This window comes from Salmo trutta, chromosome 11 (genome assembly GCF_901001165.1).
Source record: "Salmo trutta chromosome 11, fSalTru1.1, whole genome shotgun sequence".
Classification (NCBI taxonomy): domain Eukaryota; kingdom Metazoa; phylum Chordata; class Actinopteri; order Salmoniformes; family Salmonidae; genus Salmo; species Salmo trutta.
Genome location: NC_042967.1, coordinates 21139558 through 21164433, shown reverse-complemented (window position 1 = coordinate 21164433; position 24876 = coordinate 21139558). Strand labels below are relative to the sequence as shown.

Here is a 24876-nt window from a genome sequence, read left to right as displayed (position 1 = left end):
AAGAACCCCTCCACTGTATTCTAACTAGACTGTAGCTATATGAAGAACCCCTCCACTGTATTCTAACTAGACTGTAGTTATATGAAGAACCCCTCCACTGTATTCTAACTAGACTGTAGCTATATGAAGAACCCCTCCACTGTATTCTAACTAGACTGTAGCTATATGAAGAACCCCTCCACTGTATTCTAACTAGACTGTAGTTATATGAAGAACCCCTCCACTGTATTCTAACTAGACTGTAGCTATATGAAGAACCCCTCCACTGTATTCTAACTAGACTGTAGCTATATGAAGAACCCCTCCACTGTATTCTAACTAGACTGTAGCTGTATGAAGAACCCCTCCACTGTATTCTAACTAGACTGTAGCTATATGAAGAACCCCTCCACTGTATTCTAACTAGACTGTAGTTATATGAAGAACCCCTCCACTGTATTCTAACTAGACTGTAGTTATATGAAGAACCCCTCCACTGTATTCTAACTAGACTGTAGTTATATGAAGAACCCCTCCACTGTATTCTAACTAGACTGTAGCTATATGAAGAACCCCTCCACTGTATTCTAACTAGACTGTAGCTATATGAAGAACCCCTCCACTGTATTCTAACTAGACTGTAGCTGTATGAAGAACCCCTCCACTGTATTCTAACTAGACTGTAGTTATATGAAGAACCCCTCCACTGTATTCTAACTAGACTGTAGCTATATGAAGAACCCCTCCACTGTATTCTAACTAGACTGTAGCTATATGAAGAACCCCTCCACTGTATTCTAACTAGACTGTAGTTATATGAAGAACCCCTCCACTGTATTCTAACTAGACTGTAGCTATATGAAGAACCCCTCCACTGTATTCTAACTAGACTGTAGCTATATGAAGAACCCCTCCACTGTATTCTAACTAGACTGTAGTTATATGAAGAACCCCTCCACTGTATTCTAACTAGACTGTAGCTATATGAAGAACCCCTCCACTGTATTCTAACTAGACTGTAGCTATATGAAGAACCCCTCCACTGTATTCTAACTAGACTGTAGCTGTATGAAGAACCCCTCCACTGTATTCTAACTAGACTGTAGCTATATGAAGAACCCCTCCACTGTATTCTAACTAGACTGTAGTTATATGAAGAACCCCTCCACTGTATTCTAACTAGACTGTAGTTATATGAAGAACCCCTCCACTGTATTCTAACTAGACTGTAGTTATATGAAGAACCCCTCCACTGTATTCTAACTAGACTGTAGCTATATGAAGAACCCCTCCACTGTATTCTAACTAGACTGTAGCTATATGAAGAACCCCTCCACTGTATTCTAACTAGACTGTAGCTATATGAAGAACCCCTCCACTGTATTCTAACTAGACTGTAGTTATATGAAGAACCCCTCCACTGTATTCTAACTAGACTGTAGTTATATGAAGAACCCCTCCACTGTATTCTAACTAGACTGTAGTTATATGAAGAACCCCTCCACTGTATTCTAACTAGACTGTAGCTATATGAAGAACCCCTCCACTGTATTCTAACTAGACTGTAGCTATTTGAAGAACCCCTCCACTGTATTCTAACTAGACTGTAGCTGTATGAAGAACCCCTCCACTGTATTCTAACTAGACTGTAGTTATATGAAGAACCCCTCCACTGTATTCTAACTAGACTGTAGTTATATGAAGAACCCCTCCACTGTATTCTAACTAGACTGTAGCTATATGAAGAACCCCTCCACTGTATTCTAACTAGACTGTAGTTATATGAAGAACCCCTCCACTGTATTCTAACTAGACTGTAGCTATATGAAGAACCCCTCCACTGTATTCTAACTAGACTGTAGCTATATGAAGAACCCCTCCACTGTATTCTAACTAGACTGTAGTTATATGAAGAACCCCTCCACTGTATTCTAACTAGACTGTAGCTATATGAAGAACCCCTCCACTGTATTCTAACTAGACTGTAGCTATATGAAGAACCCCTCCACTGTATTCTAACTAGACTGTAGTTATATGAAGAACCCCTCCACTGTATTCTAACTAGACTGTAGCTATATGAAGAACCCCTCCACTGTATTCTAACTAGACTGTAGCTGTATGAAGAACCCCTCCACTGTATTCTAACTAGACTGTAGTTATATGAAGAACCCCTCCACTGTATTCTAACTAGACTGTAGCTGTATGAAGAACCCCTCCACTGTATTCTAACTAGACTGTAGTTATATGAAGAACCCCTCCACTGTATTCTAACTAGACTGTAGCTGTATGAAGAACCCCTCCACTGTATTCTAACTAGACTGTAGTTATATGAAGAACCCCTCCACTGTATTCTAACTAGACTGTAGCTATATGAAGAACCCCTCCACTGTATTCTAACTAGACTGTAGTTATATGAAGAACCCCTCCACTGTATTCTAACTAGACTGTAGCTATATGAAGAACCCCTCCACTGTATTCTAACTAGACTGTAGTTATATGAAGAACCCCTCCACTGTATTCTAACTAGACTGTAGCTATATGAAGAACCCCTCCACTGTATTCTAACTAGACTGTAGTTATATGAAGAACCCCTCCACTGTATTCTAACTAGACTGTAGCTATATGAAGAACCCCTCCACTGTATTCTAACTAGACTGTAGTTGTATGAAGAACCCCTGCACTGTATTCTAACTAGACTGTAGTTATATGAAGAACCCCTCCACTGTATTCTAACTAGACTGTAGCTATATGAAGAACCCCTCCACTGTATTCTAACTAGACTGTAGTTATATGAAGAACCCCTCCACTGTATTCTAACTAGACTGTAGCTATATGAAGAACCCCTCCACTGTATTCTAACTAGACTGTAGCTATATGAAGAACCCCTCCACTGTATTCTAACTAGACTGTAGCTATATGAAGAACTCCTCCACTGTATTCTAACTAGACTGTAGCTATATGAAGAACCCCTCCACTGTATTCTAACTAGACTGTAGCTATATGAAGAACCCCTCCACTGTATTCTAACTAGACTGTAGCTATATGAAGAACCCCTCCACTGTATTCTAACTAGACTGTAGCTATATGAAGAACCCCTCCACTGTATTCTAACTAGACTGTAGCTGTATGAAGAACCCCTCCACTGTATTCTAACTAGACTGTAGCTATATGAAGAACCCCTCCACTGTATTCTAACTAGACTGTAGCTATATGAAGAACCCCTCCACTGTATTCTAACTAGACTGTAGCTATATGAAGAACCCCTCCACTGTATTCTAACTAGACTGTAGCTATATGAAGAACCCCTCCACTGTATTCTAACTAGACTGTAGCTATATGAAGAACCCCTCCACTGTATTCTAACTAGACTGTAGCTATATGAAGAACCCCTCCACTGTATTCTAACTAGACTGTAGCTATATGAAGAACCCCTCCACTGTATTCTAACTAGACTGTAGCTATATGAAGAACCCCTCCACTGTATTCTAACTAGACTGTAGCTATATGAAGAACCCCTCCACTGTATTCTAACTAGACTGTAGCTATATGAAGAACCCCTCCACTGTATTCTAACTAGACTGTAGCTATATGAAGAACCCCTCCACTGTATTCTAACTAGACTGTAGCTATATGAAGAACCCCTCCACTGTATTCTAACTAGACTGTAGTTATATGAAGAACCCCTCCACTGCTATTGCTGCCATGATATCACACAATCAATGTATAAAAGGCTCATTATTTGTTCTGTCTAAAAGCCTGAAGAAATCCAAGACATGAAACATGTTGGTTTTGCTTTTAACAATTAAGAAGCTTTCTTATTAACTTCCACTGTCTTCTAAGAGTTGCTGGATCTCCTTTCTGTCACACAGTCACTGCCACAAGAGAAAAATATGATTAAATGAAGAATCCGAGGTGAAATCAGGTCAGGTTTAGTCTCTTTATTTGGGTTAGGATAGAAGAGGGTGCAGGGTCTGAGTACAAGCTTTTACAGTGACTGTGGCAGAGGTACGCTGCACGTTTCCTTGAATCCTAGAACCCTTGAATCCTAGAACCCTAGAAGTCTAGAACCCTAGATTCCGTTCCCTCTTCTAGCCACGACAACAGACCCACACACACACACACACACATCCGTACCCCCGTAGATCAGAGTCAAAGGAGAAGCACTAGTCGTCTCGTTTTGGGCTGAATTTAGGTTTGAAGAGAAACAGGATGGTTGGATGAAAAATCAATTATGCGAGGGGGAAAAAGAGAGAGAGAGAGAGGGGAATGGAGGGGGCTGAAAATAACAGAGACGGAGAGAGAGAGAAAAAATAGAGAGAATATCTAGCTATCTACCTATCAACCCACCACATCTGGTCTTTGTTGATCTGTGAGTTGTTGTCGTTGTTTATTTACATCAATAGTCTTAGAATCCATTGTTGTTTCGTGGTGTTGACGTATCTGTCCAATCAGGGCGGCTGTACGCCACCAGTCTTACATCTCTCAAACAGGTAGAGGGCGCCGTCTCAAGAGGGGAAAAAACAATTACCTCCCTCCATCCCTCGCTCGCTCTCTCCCTCGCTCTAAAAAAATGTATCTAACCGCGGAGAGGACCACCGGGGGATGAGGGGTCGGATGGAGGGATGGAGGGAGCTGTCTATCTTCCTATAGATAGGGTGCTTTCTTCCTGTCCCTTTTAGCCTTCCCCCCTCCTCCTCCTCCTCTACTATGCCCTTCCTCCGTCTCTCCTCCGCTCACTCTCTTTCTCGCCCTCTGGGACCCTCACTTGCTGGACAAGGTGTAGCAGCCATGCTGGTGCCACTGCATGTCGCGGATACGCCTCACAGACTGGAACTGGGGGTGACGGGCGCCGAACTCGTTGAAGTGTTTGTAGTCACCTTTCTCCAGGAGGTACTGGGAACCACGGTATCCAGGGAACTGGTAACCCACCCAGCTGGAAGAAAACAGCGGAGGAGAAGGGGGATGAGTGGAGGGATGAAGGGATGGAGGGAGAGAGATAGATGGGGGAAGAGAGAGAGAGGAGAAGGGGGAAAGGGGTTTGTGAATGAGAGTTGAAATGGGGGAGAGAGGGAGAGAGATGGGAGAAAGAGAGAGAGGAGAAGGTGGAAAGGGCTGAGTGAATGAGGGCTGGAATGGGGGAAGAGAGGGACATAGATGGTAGAAAGAGAGAGGAGGAAGAAGAGATGAGCAGAGGCTGAGATAGAAAGACGGGGAGAGAATCAATAGTGTGAGACAGAGAGAGGGCAGAAGGGACACGGAGGTAGAGAAATTAACAAAGAAGAGTAAAGTAGAAAAGAAGGCGAGAACCCGAGGGAGAGAACCGACGGAGACAGAGAGAAAAGATGAGAAGCCGACAGCATCAGAGGAACAGGCAGGGGAGTGGGAAGCTGTGAGGGAGAGATATGTCTTGCTAAATAGAGGTATTGATCTGTTTGTCACGTTTTGCCTGTAGTGCCACAGGTACCAGTCTGTCCATTTGATGTTTCAACCAGAGGGGAACATGTCTACTCACTGTGGGCCAAACCCATCTATGAAGGAACTGGACCTATCTCCTCTCTCACTGTGCAGATACACTGGAGAGACAAAGCTCACATGCACACAGATACATACACACACATGTACATGCACGCATGCATGCAGGAACGAACACACACAAACAAACCGTGCTATATAAAACCCTTTGTTCTGATTCTGAAGAGGCTGTTTAAAACAGGAAAGACATCCTGACATCATTCCTGCTGCATTTCTGAAAGTGAATCATAGATCTTCAGGGATGCGTCCCAAATAGTGCCCTATTCCCTATTTAGTACACTACTTTTGACCAGGGCCCATAGTTCATATGAAGGGAATAGGGTGCCATTTGAGAGGCAGACTAGATTCTATTTGAAGTATGTAGACACAGGAAGCCAGAGGGAAACAGAGAGCCTATATATTAAATGATCTTCTAAATGGAACCCCTCTGACAATTAAAACTATTGTGGAAACTTTCGTCATTCCGAACTATTTTTGGAACAGTTGGTTCTGAATTCTATTATTTACATAGAAACGATGGAACGACTCAGCCATTTGAAATGAATGAATAATTTGTACAGTAGATTACAAACGATCTAAGGTATCTAGGTTTGGTGATGCCTGGTTGTTTATGTCATAATGACATCACTGTCTCATCCACTTCCTGCTCTATCGCATCCTATGGCATGTTTGTCTGCGATGTGGGAGTGTCCTGTTGCCGCAGCGAGGACCACTCACGTTCCGCAGCTGACCATGATGCTGCCGACCCTATCGGTGAATCCATAGGAGAACAGAGAGGGAACATCATCATCCATGATCTCCATCTTACGACCCTTGAACTCTCCAACCTCGAACAGGCAGATCTTGTGCTTCTCAGGGTCCTGAGAGAGAGTGTAGAGGGGAGAGGGGGAAAGAGGGGGAAAGAGGGGGAAAGAGGGGAGGGAGGTGGGGGAGAGAGAGGTGGAGTTAAAAACTAACATAACATAACTAACAGATAACAGGCCAAACTGATCAATTTGGATAAATGAATGGATGGATGGATGAATGAATGAACAAATGGATGGATGAATGAATAGATGGATGGATGGATGGATGGGTGGGTGGGTGGATGGATGGATGAACAAGTAGATGGAACGTTACATGAGTAGATGGATGGATGGATGAATGGATGGGTGGATGGATGGATAAATGAATGAATGGATGAATGAGTAGATGGATGGATGGATGGATGAATGGATGGATGGATGGATGGATGGATGGATGGATGGATGGATGGACGGATGGATGGATGAGGAGGTGGATGGATGGATAAATTAATGAATAGATGAATGAATATGGATGGATGGTAAGAGAGATGATTACTAACAGCAGAAATACATGATAATCAGATAAGTGTATGTAAATGTACTCTGGCCAATGACAGAGATGTAGTACTAGGACAGATGGAAGGACAGAGTGATGGGGAGAGACAAAAGTGTGTGACATACCATGCGGATGGGCCTGAAGGACAGCAGGTAGTCGTTCTTCTGACAGTTGCTCCAGGAGTCCCAGCGAGGGTACTCTCCCTTCTCCAGGATGAACATCTCACCACAGAAGTTCATCTGCTCATAACCCACAAAACTGATAGAGGGAGAAAGGGGGAGAGAGAGGGGAGAGAGAGGGGGAGAGAGAGGGAGATGGGAAGAGGAGGGGTAAGGGAGGGGGGAGAGAGAGGGAGAGGGGAAGAGGAGGGGTAAGGGAGGGGGCGGAGAGAGGGGGAGAGAGAGGGAGAGGGGAAGATGAGAGGAAAAGGAGGGGGGAGGAGAGGGGGAGAGAGAGAGGCAGAAACACATTGAGAACCACGGTTGCAGCAACGTTTGATAGGAATAAATGTTAGTTTGTGTGAGATTGACAAACAGGTATGGGTGTGTCATAGTAACGTTAGTGTAAGGAAAAGATTTCACTACAAGTGCATGTGGGGATTACAGTGAGGGAAAAAGGTATTTGATCCCCTGCTGATTTTGTACGTTTGCCCACTGACAAAGAAATGATCAGTCTATAATTTTAATGGTAGGTTTATTTGAACAGTGAGAGACAGAATAACAACAAAGAAATCCAGAAAAACGCATGTCAATAATGTTATAAATTGATTTGCATTTTAATGAGGGAAATAAGTATTTGACCCCCTCTCAATCAGAAAGATTTCTGGCTCCCAGGTGTCTTTTATACAGGTAACGAGCTAAGATTAGGAGCACTCTCTTAAAGGGAGTGCTCCTAATCTCAGTTTGTTACCTGTATAAAAGACACCTGTCCACAGAAGCAATCAATCAATCAGATTCCAAACTCTCCACCATGGCCAAGACCAAAGAGCTCTCCAAGGATGTCAGGGACAAGATTGTAGACCTACACAAGGCTGGAATGGGCTACAAGACCATCGCCAAGCAGCTTGGTGAGAAGGTGACAACAGTTGGTGCGATTATTCGCAAATGGAAGAAACACAAAAGAACTGTCAATCTCCCTCGGCCTGGGGCTCCATGCAAGATCTCACCTCGTGATGTTGCAATGATCATGAGAACGGTGAGGAATCAGCCCAGAACTACACGGGAGGATCTTGGGACCATAGTCACCAAGAAAACAATTGGTAACACACTACGCCGTGAAGGACTGAAATCCTGCAGCGCCCGCAAGGTCCCCTGCTCAAGAAAGCACATATACATGCCCGTCTAAAGTTTGCCAATGAACATCTGAATGATTCAGAGGACAACTGGGTGAAAGTGTTGTGGTCAGATGAGACCAAAATTGAGCTCTTTGGCATCAACTCAACTCGCCGTGTTTGGAGGAGGAGGAATGCTGCCTATGACCCCAAGAACACCATCCCCACCGTCAAACATGGGGATGGAAACATTATGATTTGGGGGTGTTTTTCTGCTAAGGGGGCAGGACAACTTCACCACAACAAAGGGACGATGGACGGGGCCATGTACCGTCAAATCTTGGGTGAGAACCTCCTTCCCTCAGCCAGGGCATTGAAAATGGGTCGTGGATGGGTATTCCAGCATGACAAAGACCCAAAACACACGGCCAAGGCAACAAAGGAGTGGCTCAAGAAGAAGCACATTAAGGTCCTGGAGTGTCCTAGCCAGTCTCCAGACCTTAATCCCATAGAAAATCTGTGGAGGGAGCTGAAGGTCGAGTTGCCAAACGTCAGCCTCGAAACCTTAATGACTTGGAGAAGATCTGCAAAGAGGAGTTGGACAAAATCCCTCCTGAGATGTGTGCAAACCTGGTGGCCAACTACAAGAAACGTCTGACCTCTGTGATTGCCAACAAGGGTTTTGCCACCAAGTACTAAGTCGTGTTTTGCAGAGGGGTCAAATACTTATTTCCCCCATTAAAATGCAAATCATTTTATAACATTTTTGACATGCGTTTTTCTGGATTTTTTTGTTGTTATTCTCTCTCCCTGTTCAAATAAACCTACCATTAAAATTATCATTTCTTTGTCAGTGGGCAAGCGTACAAAATCAGCAGGGGATCAAATACTTTTTTCCCTCACTGTAGGTGTGTGTTGGTGAAACTGAGGTGTGTGTGTGTGACACAAATGAGGTGTGTGTTTGTCGAGGGACAGGCTGGTACTCACGGCCCGCAGTCGACACGCAGGGAGCGGACCCTGTCCATGCCCATGTCACACACATTCATGCACTCATTGGTGATCTCCATACAGCGGCCCTGGAAGTTCTCCTGGTCGAAGACGCACATCTGAAATGGAGAGAGAGAGGGAGGAAGGGAGAGAGAGGGGGGAGAGAGAGAGGGAGAGAGAGGGAGAGAGAGGTAGAGAGAGGGAGGGGGGAGGGGAGAGAGAGCGAGAGAGAGGGAGGGTGGGTGGGTGGGTGGGTGGGAGGGAGGTAAAGGGGGGAGAGAGAGAGAGAGAGAGAGAGAGAGAGAGAGAGAGAGAGGGAGAGGGAGGGAGAGAGGGAGGGAGGGAGAGTGAGAGAGAGAGATGTAAAGGACAGAGGGGAGAGGGAGAGAGAGAGGTAGAGAGGGAGGTAGAGAGAGAGTGAGAGAGATGTAAAGGACAGAGGGGAGAGGGAGACAGAGAGGGATGGAGGTAGAGGGGGAGAGAGAGGTAGCGAGAGAGAGAGAGCGAGAGAGAGAGAGAGAGAAGGGAGAAAGAGATTGGGAAAGAGACAGAAATTACAGTTTAATTCTCACATCTTTTTCTTTGAGGCTGAACTGTGTAATGTAACAAAACAAACACTTTTTGAATCCCAAATGGTCCCCTATTCCCTATATAGTGCACTAGGGCTCTGGTCAAAAGTAGTGCTCTATATAGGAAGTAGGGGGCCATTTTGGATGCAGACACTGTCCTTGTGTGATTCTCTTAGAACGCCTCCACACACACATAGCTATGGCAACTGTGACTTACCACCACAGGCAACTAGAGGCATTGTGTGGAAACAGTGTGTGAGTAGTTACGTACGAGTGTCAAAGTACCAACAATTATATAACATATATGTGTGGCCATCTGCTTTTGTATGCGTGCATTATGTGTGTGTGTGTGTGTGTGTGTGTGTGTGTGTGTGTGTGTGTGTGTGTGTGTGTGTGTGTGTGTGTGTGTGTGTGTGTGTGTGTGTGTGTGTGTGTGTGTGAAGGCGTGCATGTGTGTGTGTGTATATGTGTGCATATGTGTGTGCGTATATGTGTGCGTGTGTGTGTATATGCATGCATATGTGCGTGCGTGTGTGCGTGTGTGTGTGCGTGTGTGTGTGCGTGTGTGTGTGCGTGTGTGTGTGTGTGTGTGTGTGTGTGTGTGTGCGTGCGTGCGTGCGTGCGTGCGTGCATGCGTGCGTGTGTGTATATGCATGCATGTGTGTTACCTTGTAGGCGTTCATGCCCATCTCAGATCTCTTCCCCTGGGCGGCCTTGCCGTCGGTCTGGGAAGCAGATTTAGACTTTTCTCCAGACATGATGACTGGAACAAAAACAGAGGAGGTAAAGGTACGAGGGTTCAACACACTGCTGTTTAATGCTGTTTAAACTGACACAGCTCATTTACCACTTTATCCCATTGAAGTCTACAACTTTTACCCAAACATGTACTGTGTTCTAGACAGTAGACCGTACCCCTGCTTTACTCCTTAGCAGAGCCTGTAATTGATCAACGAAACACAAAAATATGAGTAGCCATCTTGGATGAGGTTTAACCACATGACCGCTACTGGCCACTTAAAATTTTTCCTCGAGTTCCCTTACGATCCAAACATCAGGAAGAACAGAAATTAAGAGTTTGTTGGTTTTTTTTGCCCATGTACATAGCATGTCCACTGAAAAGTAAATGAATCTCCAATGTAAAATAGTCAACCAGATCTTATAGATAACAAGAACCTATAGATTCATTAGACAATCCTTGTGGAACTAGGTAAAACACGTCAATGAAGGAAAATAAGTTATTCATGTGTTCTTTCTAGTTACTATGATGCCGTTTAGAGTGACCTGTATTTGAATTTGACGTTTGAGATACCTAATCTATCCCCCTCTATCCCTCTCTATCCCTGAGATACCTAATCTATCCCTCTCTCATCCCCCATTTTCCCTCATCCCCATCTCTCTGTATCTCTGTGTGCCCGTCTCTTACCTCTGCTCAGTGTGTGGGTACAGGAGTGGGCTCAGGCGGTCAGTGTGTGAGTGGAGAGGGCCCTCCCGCACCTTTTATATGCTGGCGCCCAGAGAGGGGGGATTAGAGTGACAGAGAGAAACCCGCTGAGCTCACAGCCAGGGAAGAATAGAAATCCCCCCATCATCAAAGAGAGAGAGAGAGAGAGAGAGAGAGAGAGAGAGAGAGAGATGTAAATACTGCATGAGTACAGAGGTATGGTGGTTGGTGATTGAAGTGTTGTCATGATGCACAGATCTGTTTGTGAAGTTCTTAAATGTTATTGATTTTGTAAGTGTTTTATTTATTTATTTATAATTAACCTTTATTTAACTAGGCAAGTCAGTTAAGAACAAATTCTTATTTACAATGACGGCCTACCAAAAGGCAAAAGGCCTCCTGCGGGGACGGGGGCCTGGGATTAAAAATAAATAAAAAATACAGTAGAAATATAGGACAACATTTTGGACCTGTTGTTATCAGAAACATGTTTTCATGGAACACTGTCATTTCCTAAACTTTAATACTAAGTCCTTATTCCTTCTCATCAGTTTTATACATCTTTGGATCTACCGTTTCTGTTTGACTCCCACTGGATAGCCAGGTATCCAACAGACTTAGTAGAAACGTGGTAAATATGGCCCCTGGTAATGGAGTAAGGAAACCTGGGCCCATATTCATAAAGCGTGCTGATCTAGGATCAGGTCCCCCGGTCCATCTAATCTTATTTATTATGATCTAACAGGAAAAACTGATCCTAGATTAGCACTACTTTGAGACACTTTATGAATACCGGCCTAAATCCTAGATCTGAGCTAATGGTTATGATTGATATTTGTAAATGTATTTATTATGGATCCCCATTAGTTCCTGCCAAGGCAGCAGCTACTCTTCCTGGGTTCCAACAAAATTAAGGCCGTTTATACAATTTTAAAAACATTACAATACATTCACAGATTTCTCAACATACTGGAGTTGGGGTGGGGACATTTGATCCTAGATTAGTGCTTAGAGGTAACATCTGTTTGGAGAAAGAGATTGGTTGAGAGAGCAAAGATAGAGATAGATGGATCTCATTTGATAAGATTTGATGGATAATAAAAGTGTCTTATGGACATGGAGATACATGTTTGAAAATCATATGGTCTATGGTAGTATGGTAGTATGGTAGTATGGTCTATGGTAGTATGGCAGTATGGTCTATGGTCTATGGTAGTATGGTAGTATGGTCTATGGTAGTATGGTAGTATAGTCTATAGTAGTATGGTCTATGGTAGTATGGAGTATGGTATTATGGTCTATGGTAGTATGGTAGTATGGTCTATGGTAGTATGGTAGTATGGTAGTATGGTATATGGTAGTATGGCCTATGGTAGTATGGTAGTATGATATTATGGTCTATGGTAGTATGGTAGTATGATCTATGGTAGTATGGTCTATGGTAGTATGGTAGTATGGTCTATTGTAGTATGGTCTATGGTAGTATGGTAGTATGATCTATGGTAGTATGGTCTATGGAAGTATGGTAGTATGGTCTATTGTAGTATGGTCTATGGTAGTATGGTAGTATGGTCTATGGTAGTATGGTCTATGATAGTATGGTAGTATGGTAGTATGGTCTATGGTAGTATGGTCTATGGTGGTATGGTAGTATGGTCTATGGTAGTATGGTCTATGGTAGTATGGTAGTATGGTCTATGGTAGTATGGTCTATGATAGTATGGTAGTATGGTAGTATGGTCTATGGTAGTATGGTCTATGGTAGTATGGTCTATGGTAGTATGGTAGTATGGTCTATGGTAGTATGGTCTATGATAGTATGGTAGTATGGTAGTATGGTCTATGGTAGTATGGTAGTATGGTCTATGGTAGTATGGTCTATGGTAGTATGGTCTATGGAAGTATGGTAGTATGGTCTATGGTAGTATGGTCTATGGTAGTATGGTAGTATGGTAGTATGGTCTATGGTAGTATGGTAGTATGGTCTATGGTAGTATGGTCTATGGTAGTATGGTAGTATGGTCTATGGTAGCATGGTCTATAGTAGTATGGTAGTATGGTCTATGGTAGTATGGTCTATGGTAGTATGGTAGTATGGTCTATGGTAGTATGGTCTATGGTAGTATGGTAGTATGATATTATGGTCTATGGTAGTATGATCTATGGTAGTATGATAGTATGGTCTATGGTAGTATGGTCTATGGTAGTATGGTAGTATGATAGTATGGTCTATGGTAGTATGGTCTATGGAAGTATGGTAGTATGGTCTATGGTAGTATGGTAGTATGGTCTATGGTAGTATGGTCTATGGTAGTATGGTAGTATGGTAGTATGGTCTATGGTAGTATGGTAGTATGGTAGTATGGTCTATGGTAGTATGGTAGTATGGTCTATGGTAGTATGGTCTATGGTAGTATGGTAGTATGCTAGTATGGTCTATGGTAGTATGGTAGTATGGTCTATGGTAGTATGGTAGTATGGTCTATGGTAGTATGGTCTATGGTAGAATGGTCTATGGTCTATGGTAGTATGGTCTATGGTAGCATGGTCTATAGTAGTATGGTAGTATGGTCTATGGTAGTATGGTCTATAGTAGTATGGTAGTATGGTCTATGGTAGTATGGTAGTATGGTCTATAGTAGTATGGTAGTATGGTCTATAGTAGTATGGTAGTATGGTAGTATGGTCTATGGTAGTATGGTAGTATGATCTATGGTAGTATGGTCTATGGTAGTATGGTAGTATGATATTATGGTCTATGGTAGAATGGTAGTATGGTCTATGGTAGTATGCTCTATGGTAGTCCCCCTGTTATTTTGTCATTGTAGCTACACCAACAAGAACATCATGTGAATATACTTCACCAAAAGTAGGCCTACTATCTATAATGGGGGTGTAGAAGTCACTTTACCTACACTAAGGAGCCATTTCTGAGAATCCAGGAAGAATATGCTGACAAAAACAACAGCTGAAAAGCTACGTTGTTATGTTCTAACACTAAATATTTAATTCCAACATATTCTAAACCTCAATTTAACCCTGATCTTGATCCACACAACATAAATCATCTCACTGCCCAAGTAGCATCGCCAGTAAATGTACAGCTATTGAGTGAATTGTCATCTCACCAACATGGAAATGTTCATGTTAAATTGATTGTCTTTTTACATTCGATAAAACAATGTAATGACACATTATCAAGTAGCAGGCCTCATGTTAGACACCGCTGAACTATACCAACATGCCAAATATACAAAATACTTCACGACTCTGTGACATGGAGAAGGACCAATTAGACCCTAAATGCTGATCTAAGGTCAGTTTATATGATTTCCCTCCTAATGCTACAGCTTAGAATACGGAGAGGGTAAGCTGATCCTAGATCTGCCTAGAGACAGTTATCTGAATCCTAAATGGCACCCTGTTCCCTATTTTAGTGCACTATTTTTGACCAGAAGCCCATAGGAAATAGGGTGCCATTTGGGACATAATCCCAGTTTCCACCTCATACCGGAGGTTCATGGTGTGTACAGTAGCCATTTTGGATCTGTGCACTCATCACTTCTGAACAGTAGTATGTCTGGATGGGAGGAGTCTGTGGGGCCATTGAACAGGGAGCCGAGTTCAGTGCGATGCCACACAACAGCATGTTCAGATAGATATGTATCAAGTAGAACAGTTGCATAGAATAGGGATTAGAGCAGTGGTTCCCAAACTTGGGGGTCAGGACTCCATGTGGGATCCCTTAAAATTGAAATGGGGTTCCCTGAGAAAATCTGTAATCTCATCAAACAAATGAACACTTTTTCTCTCTTTAAATGGGTATAGAACCTATTATTGTCAGCTAACAGCCTTTTACACTATTAGAATACGCTTTCATGTCATTATTATGTGTTGGGCCAGGCTGCAGGACCTAACATTGGAGTGAATATGATCCATAGAGATGGAAAGAGGTCTCATCTTTGTATCTGTGCCATTATGGCGTCTGTGATAGCATGGGCAGCGCCATTGAGGCTATCTCCATTGTAAATAGTACATTTTCTACTTTTGTGTTTGATAAAACTGTCAAGCTTATAATAGTGATTTATCCTCACCTGCAATGCTGGAGTCCTGAACCAAATCTTGTGTGTCATTCCTTCATTGTGGCCACTAAATTGCGATGATATAGCAAAAGATATTAACAAACCATAGGCAACCCAATTTGAAGAAGACAATGCTCTGATCCCTCCAAACCCATAGGAATCCCCACCCAGGTGACTACTTTAAAATGGTGGAAGCCCACAATGGCAATGTCCATGCTTAAATGGGTTATATCCAAGTTGAGTCCTCTAACTATCTCTATGATATGAACCCACAGCGATAACTTCGGGATAAAACATTTCTAAATGGGGTCCCCTCCATTTTCTAGTGTCAATTTGGGGTCATGTGCAGTAAAAGTTTGGGAACCCTTAGATTACACGTTTTGCGTGTTCCCAACCAATTGTGTTTTTTTGTTCATTTCTTTGCATTGTTTGTAACTTATTTTTTTACTTATTTGTACATAATGTTGCCGCTACCGTCTCTTATGACCAAAAATAACTTCTGGACATCAGGACCGCGATTACTCACCACGGATTGGCAGAATCCTTTTTTTCCCTTAACGAGTCTGACAAGCCCAACATGAATGATATACTGCTCTCCCAGGAACAGGCCCAGATTCCTGTGATTTGCATGAAGAGAAGGCGGAGAAAATGGGGCTAAAGTGCGAGCTGCCTTCTGAGAATTCGTAGGTGATCGAATAAAACCCCACTTCCTTCCATTCTGCTAGCAAACATGCAATCTTTGGAAAATAAAAAATCGATGACCTACGCGGAAGATTAAACTACCAACGGGACATTCAAAACTGTAATATCTTATGCTTCACGGAGTCGTGGCTGAACGACGACACTATCAACATACAGCTGGCTGGTTATACGATGTACCGGCAGGATAGAGCAGCGGTGTCTGGTAAGACAAGGGGAAGCGGACTATGTATTTTTTTAAATAACAGCTGGTGCACAATATCTAAGGAAGTCTCGAGCTGTTGCTTGCCTGAGGTAGAGTATCTCATGATAAGCTGTAGACCACACTATCTACCTAGAGTTTTCCTCTGTACTTTTCATAGCTGTTTACATACCACCACAGACTGAGGCTGGCACTAAGACCGCATTGAATGAGCTGTATTCTGCCATAAGCAAACAAGAAAATGCTCACCCAGAGGTGGCGCTCCTAGTAGCCGTGGACTTTAATGCAGGGAAACTTAAATCCGTTATACCAACTTTCTATCAGCATGTTAAATGTGCAACCAGAGGGAAAAAAAACTCTGGACCACCTTTACTCCACACACAGACGCGCACAAAGTTCTCCCTCACCCTCCATTTGGAAAATCTGACCATAATTCTATCCTCCTGATTCCTGCTTACAAGCAAAAATTAAATCAGGAAGCACCAGTGACTAGATCAATAAAAAAGTGGTCAGATGAAGCAGATGCTAAGCTACAGGACTGTTTTGCTAGCACAGACTGGAATATGTTCCGAGATTCCTCCGATGACATTGAGGAGTACATCACATCAGTCATTGCCTTCATCAATAAGTGCATCGATGACGTTGTCTCCACAGTGACCGTACGTACATACCCCAACCAGAAGCCATGGATTACAGGCAACATCCGCACTGAGCTAAAGGCTAGCGCTGCCGCATTCAAGGAGCGGGACTCTAACCCAGAAGCTTATAAGAAATTCCGCTATGCCCTCAGACGAATCATCAAACAGATAAAGCGTCAATACAGGACTAAGACCAAATTGTGCTACACCGGCTCTGACACTCGTCGGATGTGGCAGGGCTTGCAAACCATTACAGACTACAAAGGGAAACACAGCCGAGAGCTGCCCAATGACACGAGCCTACCAGACGAGCTAAACAACTTCTATGCTCGCTTTGAGGCAAATAACACTGAAACATGCATGAGAGCACCATCTATTCTGGAAGACCTTGTGATCCCGCTCTCCGCAGCCGATGTGAGTAAGACCTTTAAACAGGTCAACATTCACAAGGCCGTAGGGCCAGAAGGATTACCAGGACGTGTACTGCGAGCATGCACTGACCAACTGGCAAGTGTCTTCACTGACATTTTCACCCTCTCCCTGTCCGAGTCCATAATACTAAGATGTTTTAAGCAGACCACCATAGTCCCTGTGCCCAAGAACACTAAGATAACCTACCTAAATGACTACCGACCCGTAGCACTCACGTCTGTAGCCATGAAGTGCTTTGAAAGGCTGGTCATGGCTCACATCAACACCATTATCCAAGAAACCCTAGACCCACTCCAATTTGCATACCGCCCAAACAGATCCACTGTCCTTTCCCACCTGGACAAAAGGAACACCTATGTGAGAATGCTATTTATTGACTACAGCTAAGCATTCAACACCATAGTGCCCTCAAAGCTCATCAATAAGCTAAGGACCCTGGGACTAAACACCTCCCTCTGCAACTGGATCCAGGACTTCCTGACAGGCCGCCCCCAGGTGGTAACGGTAGGTAACAACACAGGGGCCCCTCAGGGGTGCGTGCTCAGTCCCCTCCTGTACTCCTTGTTCATGCATGACTGCATGGCCAGGCACGACTCCAACACCACAATTAAGTTTGCCGATGACACAACAGTAGTAGACCTGATCACCGACAACAACGAGACAGCCTATAGGGATGAGGTCAGAGACGTGGCCGTGTGGTGCCAGGACAACAACCTCTCCCTCAACGTGATCAAGACAAAGGAGATGATTGTGGACTACTGGAAAAAGAGGACCGAGCACGCCTCCATTGTCAACGACGGGGCTGTAGTGGAGCAGGTTGAGAGTTCCAAGTTCCTTGGTGTCCACATCACCAACAAGCTAACATGGTCCAAGCACACCAAGACAGTCGTGAAGAGGGCACGACAAAACCTATTCCCCCTCAGGAGACTAAAAAGATTTGGCATAGGTCCTCAGATCCTCAAAAGGTTCTACAGCTGCACCATCGAGAGCATCCTGACTGGTTGCATCAGTGCCTGGTATGGCAACTGCTCGGACTCTGACCGCAAGGTACTACAGAGGGAAGTGCATACGGGCCAGTACATCAATGGCGCCAAGCTTCCTGCCATCCAGGACTTCTATACCGGGCGGTGTCAGAGGAAGGCCCTAAAAATTGTCAAAGACTTCAGCCACCCTAGTAATAGACTCTCTGCTACCCCACCGGAGCGCCAAGTCTAGGTCCAAGAGACTTCTTAACAGCTTCTACCCCAAAACTGTAAGACTCCTGAACATCTAATCAAATGGCTTCCCAGACTATTTCCATTGCCCCCCCCTCTCCCCCTCTTTTACACCGCTGCTACTATCTGTTGTTATCATCTATGCATAGTCACTTTAATAACTCTACCTACATGTACATATTACCTCAACTAACCGGTACCCCCGCACACTGACTCTGTACCAGTACTCCCCCTGTACAGTTGAAGTCGGAAGTTTACATACACTTAGATTGGAGTAATTAAAAATCGTTTTTCAACCACTCCACAAATTTCTTGTTAACAAACTATAGTTTTGGCAACACGGTTAGGACATCTACTTTGTGCATGACACAGGTAATTTTTCCAACTATTGTTTACAGACAGATTATTTCACTTATAATTCATTGTATCACAATTCCAGTGGATCAGAAGTTTACATACACTAAGTTGACTGTGCCTTTAAACAGCTTGGAAAATTGCAGAAAAGTATGTCATGGCTTTAGAAGCTTCTGATAGGCTAATTGAAATCATTTGAGTCAATTGGAGGTGTACCTGTGGATGTATTTCAAGGCCTACCTTCAAACTCAGTGCCTCCTTGCTTGACATCATGGAAAAATCTAAATAAATCAGCCAAGACTGCAGAAAAAAAATTGTAGACCTCCTCAAGTCTGGTTCATCCTTGGGAGCAATTTCCGAATGCCTGAAGGTACCATGTTCATCTGTACAAACAATAGTACGCAAGTATAAACACCATGGGACCATGCAGCTGTCATACAGCTCAGGAAGGAGACACATTCTGTCTCCTAGAGATGAACGTACTTTGGTGCGAAAAGTGCAAATCAATCCCAGAACAACAGCAAAGGACCTTGTGAAGATGCTGGAGGAAACAGGTACAAAAGTATCTATATCCACAGTAAAACGAGTCATATATCAACATAACCTGAAAGGCCGCTCAGCAAGGAAGAAGCCACTGCTCCAAAACCGCCATAAAAAAGCCAGACTACGGTTTGCAACTGCACATGGGGACAAAGATCATACTTTTTGTAGAAATGTCCTTTGGTCTGATGAAACAAAAATAGAACTGTTTGGCCATAATGACGATCATTATGTTTGGAGGAAAAAGGGGGAAGGCTTGCAAGCCAAAGAACACCATCCCAACTGTGAAGCACGGGGGTGGCAGTACCATGTTGTGGGGGTGCTTTGCTGCAGGAGGGACTGGTGCACTTCACAAAATAGATGGCATCATGAGGAAGTAAAATTATGTGGATATATTGAAGCAACATCTCAAGACATCAGTCAGGAAGTTAAAGCTTGGTCGCAAATGGGTCTTCCAAATGGACAATGACCCCAAGCATACTTCCAAAGTTGTGGCAAAATGGCTTAAGGACAACAAAGTCAAGGTATTGGAGTGGCCATCACAAAGCCCTGACCTCAATCCAATAGAAAATTTGTGGGCAGAACTGAAAAAGCATGTGCGAGCAAGGAGGCCTACAAAGCTGACTCAGTTACACCAGCTCTGTCAGGAGGAATAGGCCAAAATTCACCCAACTTATTGTGGGAAGCTTGTGGAAGGCTACCCGAAACGTTTGACCCAAGTTAAATAATTCAAAGGCAATGCTACCAAATACTAATTGAGTGTATGTAAACTTCTGACCCACTGGGAATGTGATGAAAGAAATAAAAGCTGAAAGAAATAATTCTCTGTACTATTATTCTGACATTTCACATTCTTAAAATAAAGTGGTGATCCTAACTGACCTAAGACATTTTTACTAGGAATACATTTCAGGAATTGTGAAAAATGGAGTTTAAATATAGTTGGCTAAGGTGTATGTAAACTTCCGACTTCAACTGTATATAGTCTCACTATTGTTATTTTATTGCTACTCTTTAATTACTTGTTACTTTTATTTATTCTTCTTATCCATATTTTTTTTAACTGCATTGGTGGTTAGGGGCTCGTAAGTAAGCATTTCTCTGTAAGGTCCCCACCTGTTGTATTCGGCGCATGTGACTAAAATTTGATTTGATTAAGGAATCACATCAGGTCTATAAAAGGCATTTTCATCTGCAACGTCTAAGTAGGATGCCCCACTACAGCACGTTCAGATAGAAATATATCATGTAGAATATACATGCTACTCATTCACATAGGAATCATGTCAGTTTCAAGACATTTCTATCTGCAACATTTGGAAAGAAATAGGCTCGAGGCTCGACTCTCGACTCTCTCGACTCTCGACCACAATTAAAATCTTGACATTTCAGACGTCAATTTGCGGCCTTCATCAACATGATTTAAAAATGGGCAACGTTTCAGAATGTTGCACCCACCTGAACATGAGCCAGGTTGTGAATATAGTGATCTGATATATTGTCCAAAATGAACTCCTAGACCCTTTCCATAGATCTCAAAGGATTGGACTGTCTGGTACAATGGGGGTAAGCAGTATGGTAATATCTCTCTACCTTCCTAGCCCCTCTGGTATGATGGATGTAACCAGTATGGTAATATCTCTCTACCTTCCTAGACCCTCTGGTATGATGGGTGTAACCAGTATGGTAATATCTCTCTACCTTCCTAGCCCCTCTGGTATGATGGGTGTAACCAGTATGGCAATATCTCTCTACCTTCCTAGCCCCTCTGGTATGATGGGTGTAACCAGTATGGTAATATCTCTCTACCTTCCTAGCCCCTCTGGTATGATGGATGTAACCAGTATGGTAATATCTCTCTACCTTCCTAGCCCCTCTGGTATGATGGGTGTAACCAGTATGGTAATATCTCTCTACCTTCCTAGCCCCTCTGGTATGATGGGTGTAACCAGTATGGTAATATCTCTCTACCTTCCTAGCCCCTCTGGTATGATGGGTGTAACCAGTATGGCAATATCTCTCTACCTTCCTAGCCCCTCTGGTATGATGGGTGTAACCAGTATGGCAATATCTCTCTACCTTCCTAGCCCCTCTGGTATGATGGGTGTAACCAGTATGGCAATATCTCTCTACCTTCCTAGCCCCTCTGGTATGATGGATGTAACCAGTATGGTAATATCTCTCTACCTTCCTAGCCCCTCTGGTATGATGGGTGTAACCAGTATGGTAATATCTCTCTACCTTCCTAGCCCCTCTGGTATGATGGGTGTAACCAGTATGGTAATATCTCTCTACCTTCCTAGCCCCTCTGGTATGATGGGTGTAACCAGTATGGGAATATCTCTCTACCTTCCTAGCCCCTCTGGTATGATGGGTGTAACCAGTATGGTAATATCTCTCTACCTTCCTAGCCCCTCTGGTATGATGGGTGTAACCAGTATGGTAATATCTCTCTACCTTCCTAGCCCCTCTGGTATGATGGATGTAACCAGTATGGGAATATCTCTCTACCTTCCTAGCCCCTCTGGTATGATGGGTGTAACCAGTATGGTAATATCTCTCTACCTTCCTAGCCCCTCTGGTATGATGGATGTAACCAGTATGGTAATATCTCTCTACCTTCCTAGCCCCTCTGGTATGATGGGTGTAACCAGTATGGTAATATCTCTCTACCTTCCTAGCCCCTCTGGTATGATGGATGTAACCAGTATGGTAATATCTCTCTACCTTCCTAGCCCCTCTGGTATGATGGGTGTAACCAGTATGGTAATATCTCTCTACCTTCCTAGCCCCTCTGGTATGATGGGTGTAACCAGTATGGTAATATCTCTCTACCTTCCTAGCCCCTCTGGTATGATGGGTGTAACCAGTATGGTAATATCTCTCTACCTTCCTAGCCCCTCTGGTATGATGGGTGTAACCAGTATGGTAATATCTCTCTACCTTCCTAGCCCCTCTGGTATGATGGGTGTAACCAGTATGGTAATATCTCTCTACCTTCCTAGCCCCTCTGGTATGATGGGTGTAACCAGTATGGTAATATCTCTCTACCTTCCTAGCCCCTCTGGTATGATGGGTGTAACCAGTATGGTAATATCTCTCTACCTTCCTAGCCCCTCTGGTATGATGGGTGTAACCAGTATGGTAATATCTCTCTACCTTCCTAGCCCCTCTGGTATGATGGGTGTAACCAGTATGGTAATATCTCTCTACCTTCCTAGCCCCTCTGGTATGATGGGTGTAACCAGTATGGTAATATCTCTCTACCTTCCTAGCCCCTCTGGTATGATGGGTGTAACCAGTATGGTAATATCTCTCTACCTTCCTAGCCCCTCTGGTATGATGGGTGTACCAGTATGGCAATATCTCTCTACCTTCCTAGCCCCTCTGTTATGATGGGTGTAACCAGTATGGTAATATCTCTCTACCTTCCTAGCCCCTCTGGTATGATGGATGTAACCAGTATGGTAATATCTCTCTACCTTCCTAGCCCCTCTGGTATGATGGGTGTAACCAGTATGGTAATATCTCTCTACCTTCCTAGCCCCTCTGGTATGATGGGTGTAACCAGTATGGTAATATCTCTCTACCTTCCTAGCCCCTCTGGTATGATGGGTGTAACCAGTATGGTAATATCTCTCTACCTTCCTAGCCCCTCTGGTATGATGGGTGTAACCAGTATGGTAATATCTCTCTACCTTCCTAGCCCCTCTGGTATGATGGGTGTAACCAGTATGGTAATATCTCTCTACCTTCCTAGCCCCTCTGGTATGATGGGTGTAACCAGTATGGTAATATCTCTCTACCTTCCTAGCCCCTCTGGTATGATGGGTGTAACCAGTATGGCAATATCTCTCTACCTTCCTAGCCCCTCTGGTATGATGGGTGTAACCAGTATGGTAATATCTCTCTACCTTCCTAGCCCCTCTGGTATGATGGGTGTAACCAGTATGGCAATATCTCTCTACCTTCCTAGCCCCTCTGGTATGATGGGTGTAACCAGTATGGTAATATCTCTCTACCTTCCTAGCCCCTCTGGTATGATGGATGTAACCAGTATGGTAATATCTCTCTACCTTCCTAGCCCCTCTGGTATGATGGGTGTAACCAGTATGGCAATATCTCTCTACCTTCCTAGCCCCTCTGGTATGATGGGTGTAACCAGTATGGTAATATCTCTCTACCTTCCTAGCCCCTCTGGTATGATGGGTGTAACCAGTATGGTAATATCTCTCTACCTTCCTAGCCCCTCTGGTATGATGGGTGTAACCAGTATGGCAATATCTCTCTACCTTCCTAGCCCCTCTGGTATGATGGGTGTAACCAGTATGGTAATATCTCTCTACCTTCCTAGCCCCTCTGGTATGATGGGTGTAACCAGTATGGTAATATCTCTCTACCTTCCTAGCCCCTCTGGTATGATGGGTGTAACCAGTATGGTAATATCTCTTTAGCCTCTCTGGTATGTCATGTGGAATTCCTTCCACAATGTTCTCAGTCTAAAATCTGCAACCTCACTGTTCAAATAATGTTGTTGCACATGCAATATACCAAATATGAAGTGTGTGTGTTTAAATGTGTGTGTGTGTGTGTAAACGATCAGCTAACAGCCTGCCATAACCTCCTCAAATGTTCTAGCTCAGAGGTCAAGGGTTAAATGAGGTCAGCAGGGACTGTGTGTGTGTGTGGGGGGGGGGGGGTGCTACCATGACAACAGTGTGAACTCACCAGTACTATGGGCTTGGATAAACAGAACATTCTATTGGTCTAACATCTCTAGTATAGCCTAGCCTACTGCTGAAACCTACTACAATTTTAGTTCACTTTAAAAAAAATTATGGCTATGACTTGACATTTTGCTTCTATAGAATAGGCTATATACACTAGGGTTAGTATATTATGTTATATCAATACTAACATCTAATTTGATTGAAGTCATTGTGATAGGCAAGGCAGCTATTTCATAACATTATCTCTACATTTAACTGAAGTCACATTCTTTGACACTGATTTCTAGTTTCCATAATTTCCAGAAATGTTTTACTCTAAAAGCACACAGTGGTCTGACCACAGCACAGGAGAGGTAAATCCTTGTCATTCTCTACCTACAGCCCGGCCATTGTTAACGCTCTACCTACAGCCCGGCCATTGTTAACGCTATACGATGGCACTGCTGACCTATACGAATATAACGGCGTTCGGTCCAACACTGGGCCCCCCATTCACTCTGAACGGACCGCGAACATCACTGTCCCACCATGCATTCAACCGGCTTAGAACGCCAACGGGGTTGGTACTATATTATCTGCTGAGTCAACAAGGCGCACACCCGACCGCATAGGAAACAAATAAAGTGAGAGAGAGAGCGAGAGAGAGAGAGAGAGAGAGAGAGAGAGGTGGGCGGACTGGTGTATTGCTCACACGGCCGCGCGCACCCATAGGACACATTTACGCACGGACACACAGAATGGTGCCGACATCGAAACACGCGCATGAGCGTGCTCAATTTACCCCCAACTCACTCACACCTCACTCACACAGACATGATGAAACGCGCACACGCACGCACGTTGTCGCCAGTGGAGACGCGCGG

The 24876-nt window shown here is 43.8% G+C and overlaps 1 protein-coding gene across 1 annotated transcript; it reads right to left on the bottom strand.

Moving 5' to 3' along the window:
* Nucleotides 1–3902: 3902 nt before the first annotated feature.
* On the bottom strand, nt 3903–11172 carry LOC115202465 (beta-crystallin B1). The gene is made up of 6 exons (XM_029766625.1): nt 11105–11172; nt 10347–10441; nt 9110–9228; nt 6978–7110; nt 6229–6371; nt 3903–4912 (listed from the first exon to the last, which is right to left on the bottom strand). Exons 2-6 carry the CDS (start codon nt 10434–10436, stop codon nt 4741–4743), a joined length of 657 nt encoding a protein of 218 aa, XP_029622485.1. The 5' UTR covers nt 10437–10441; nt 11105–11172; the 3' UTR covers nt 3903–4740.
* Between the last annotated feature and the right edge of the window lie 13704 nt (nt 11173–24876).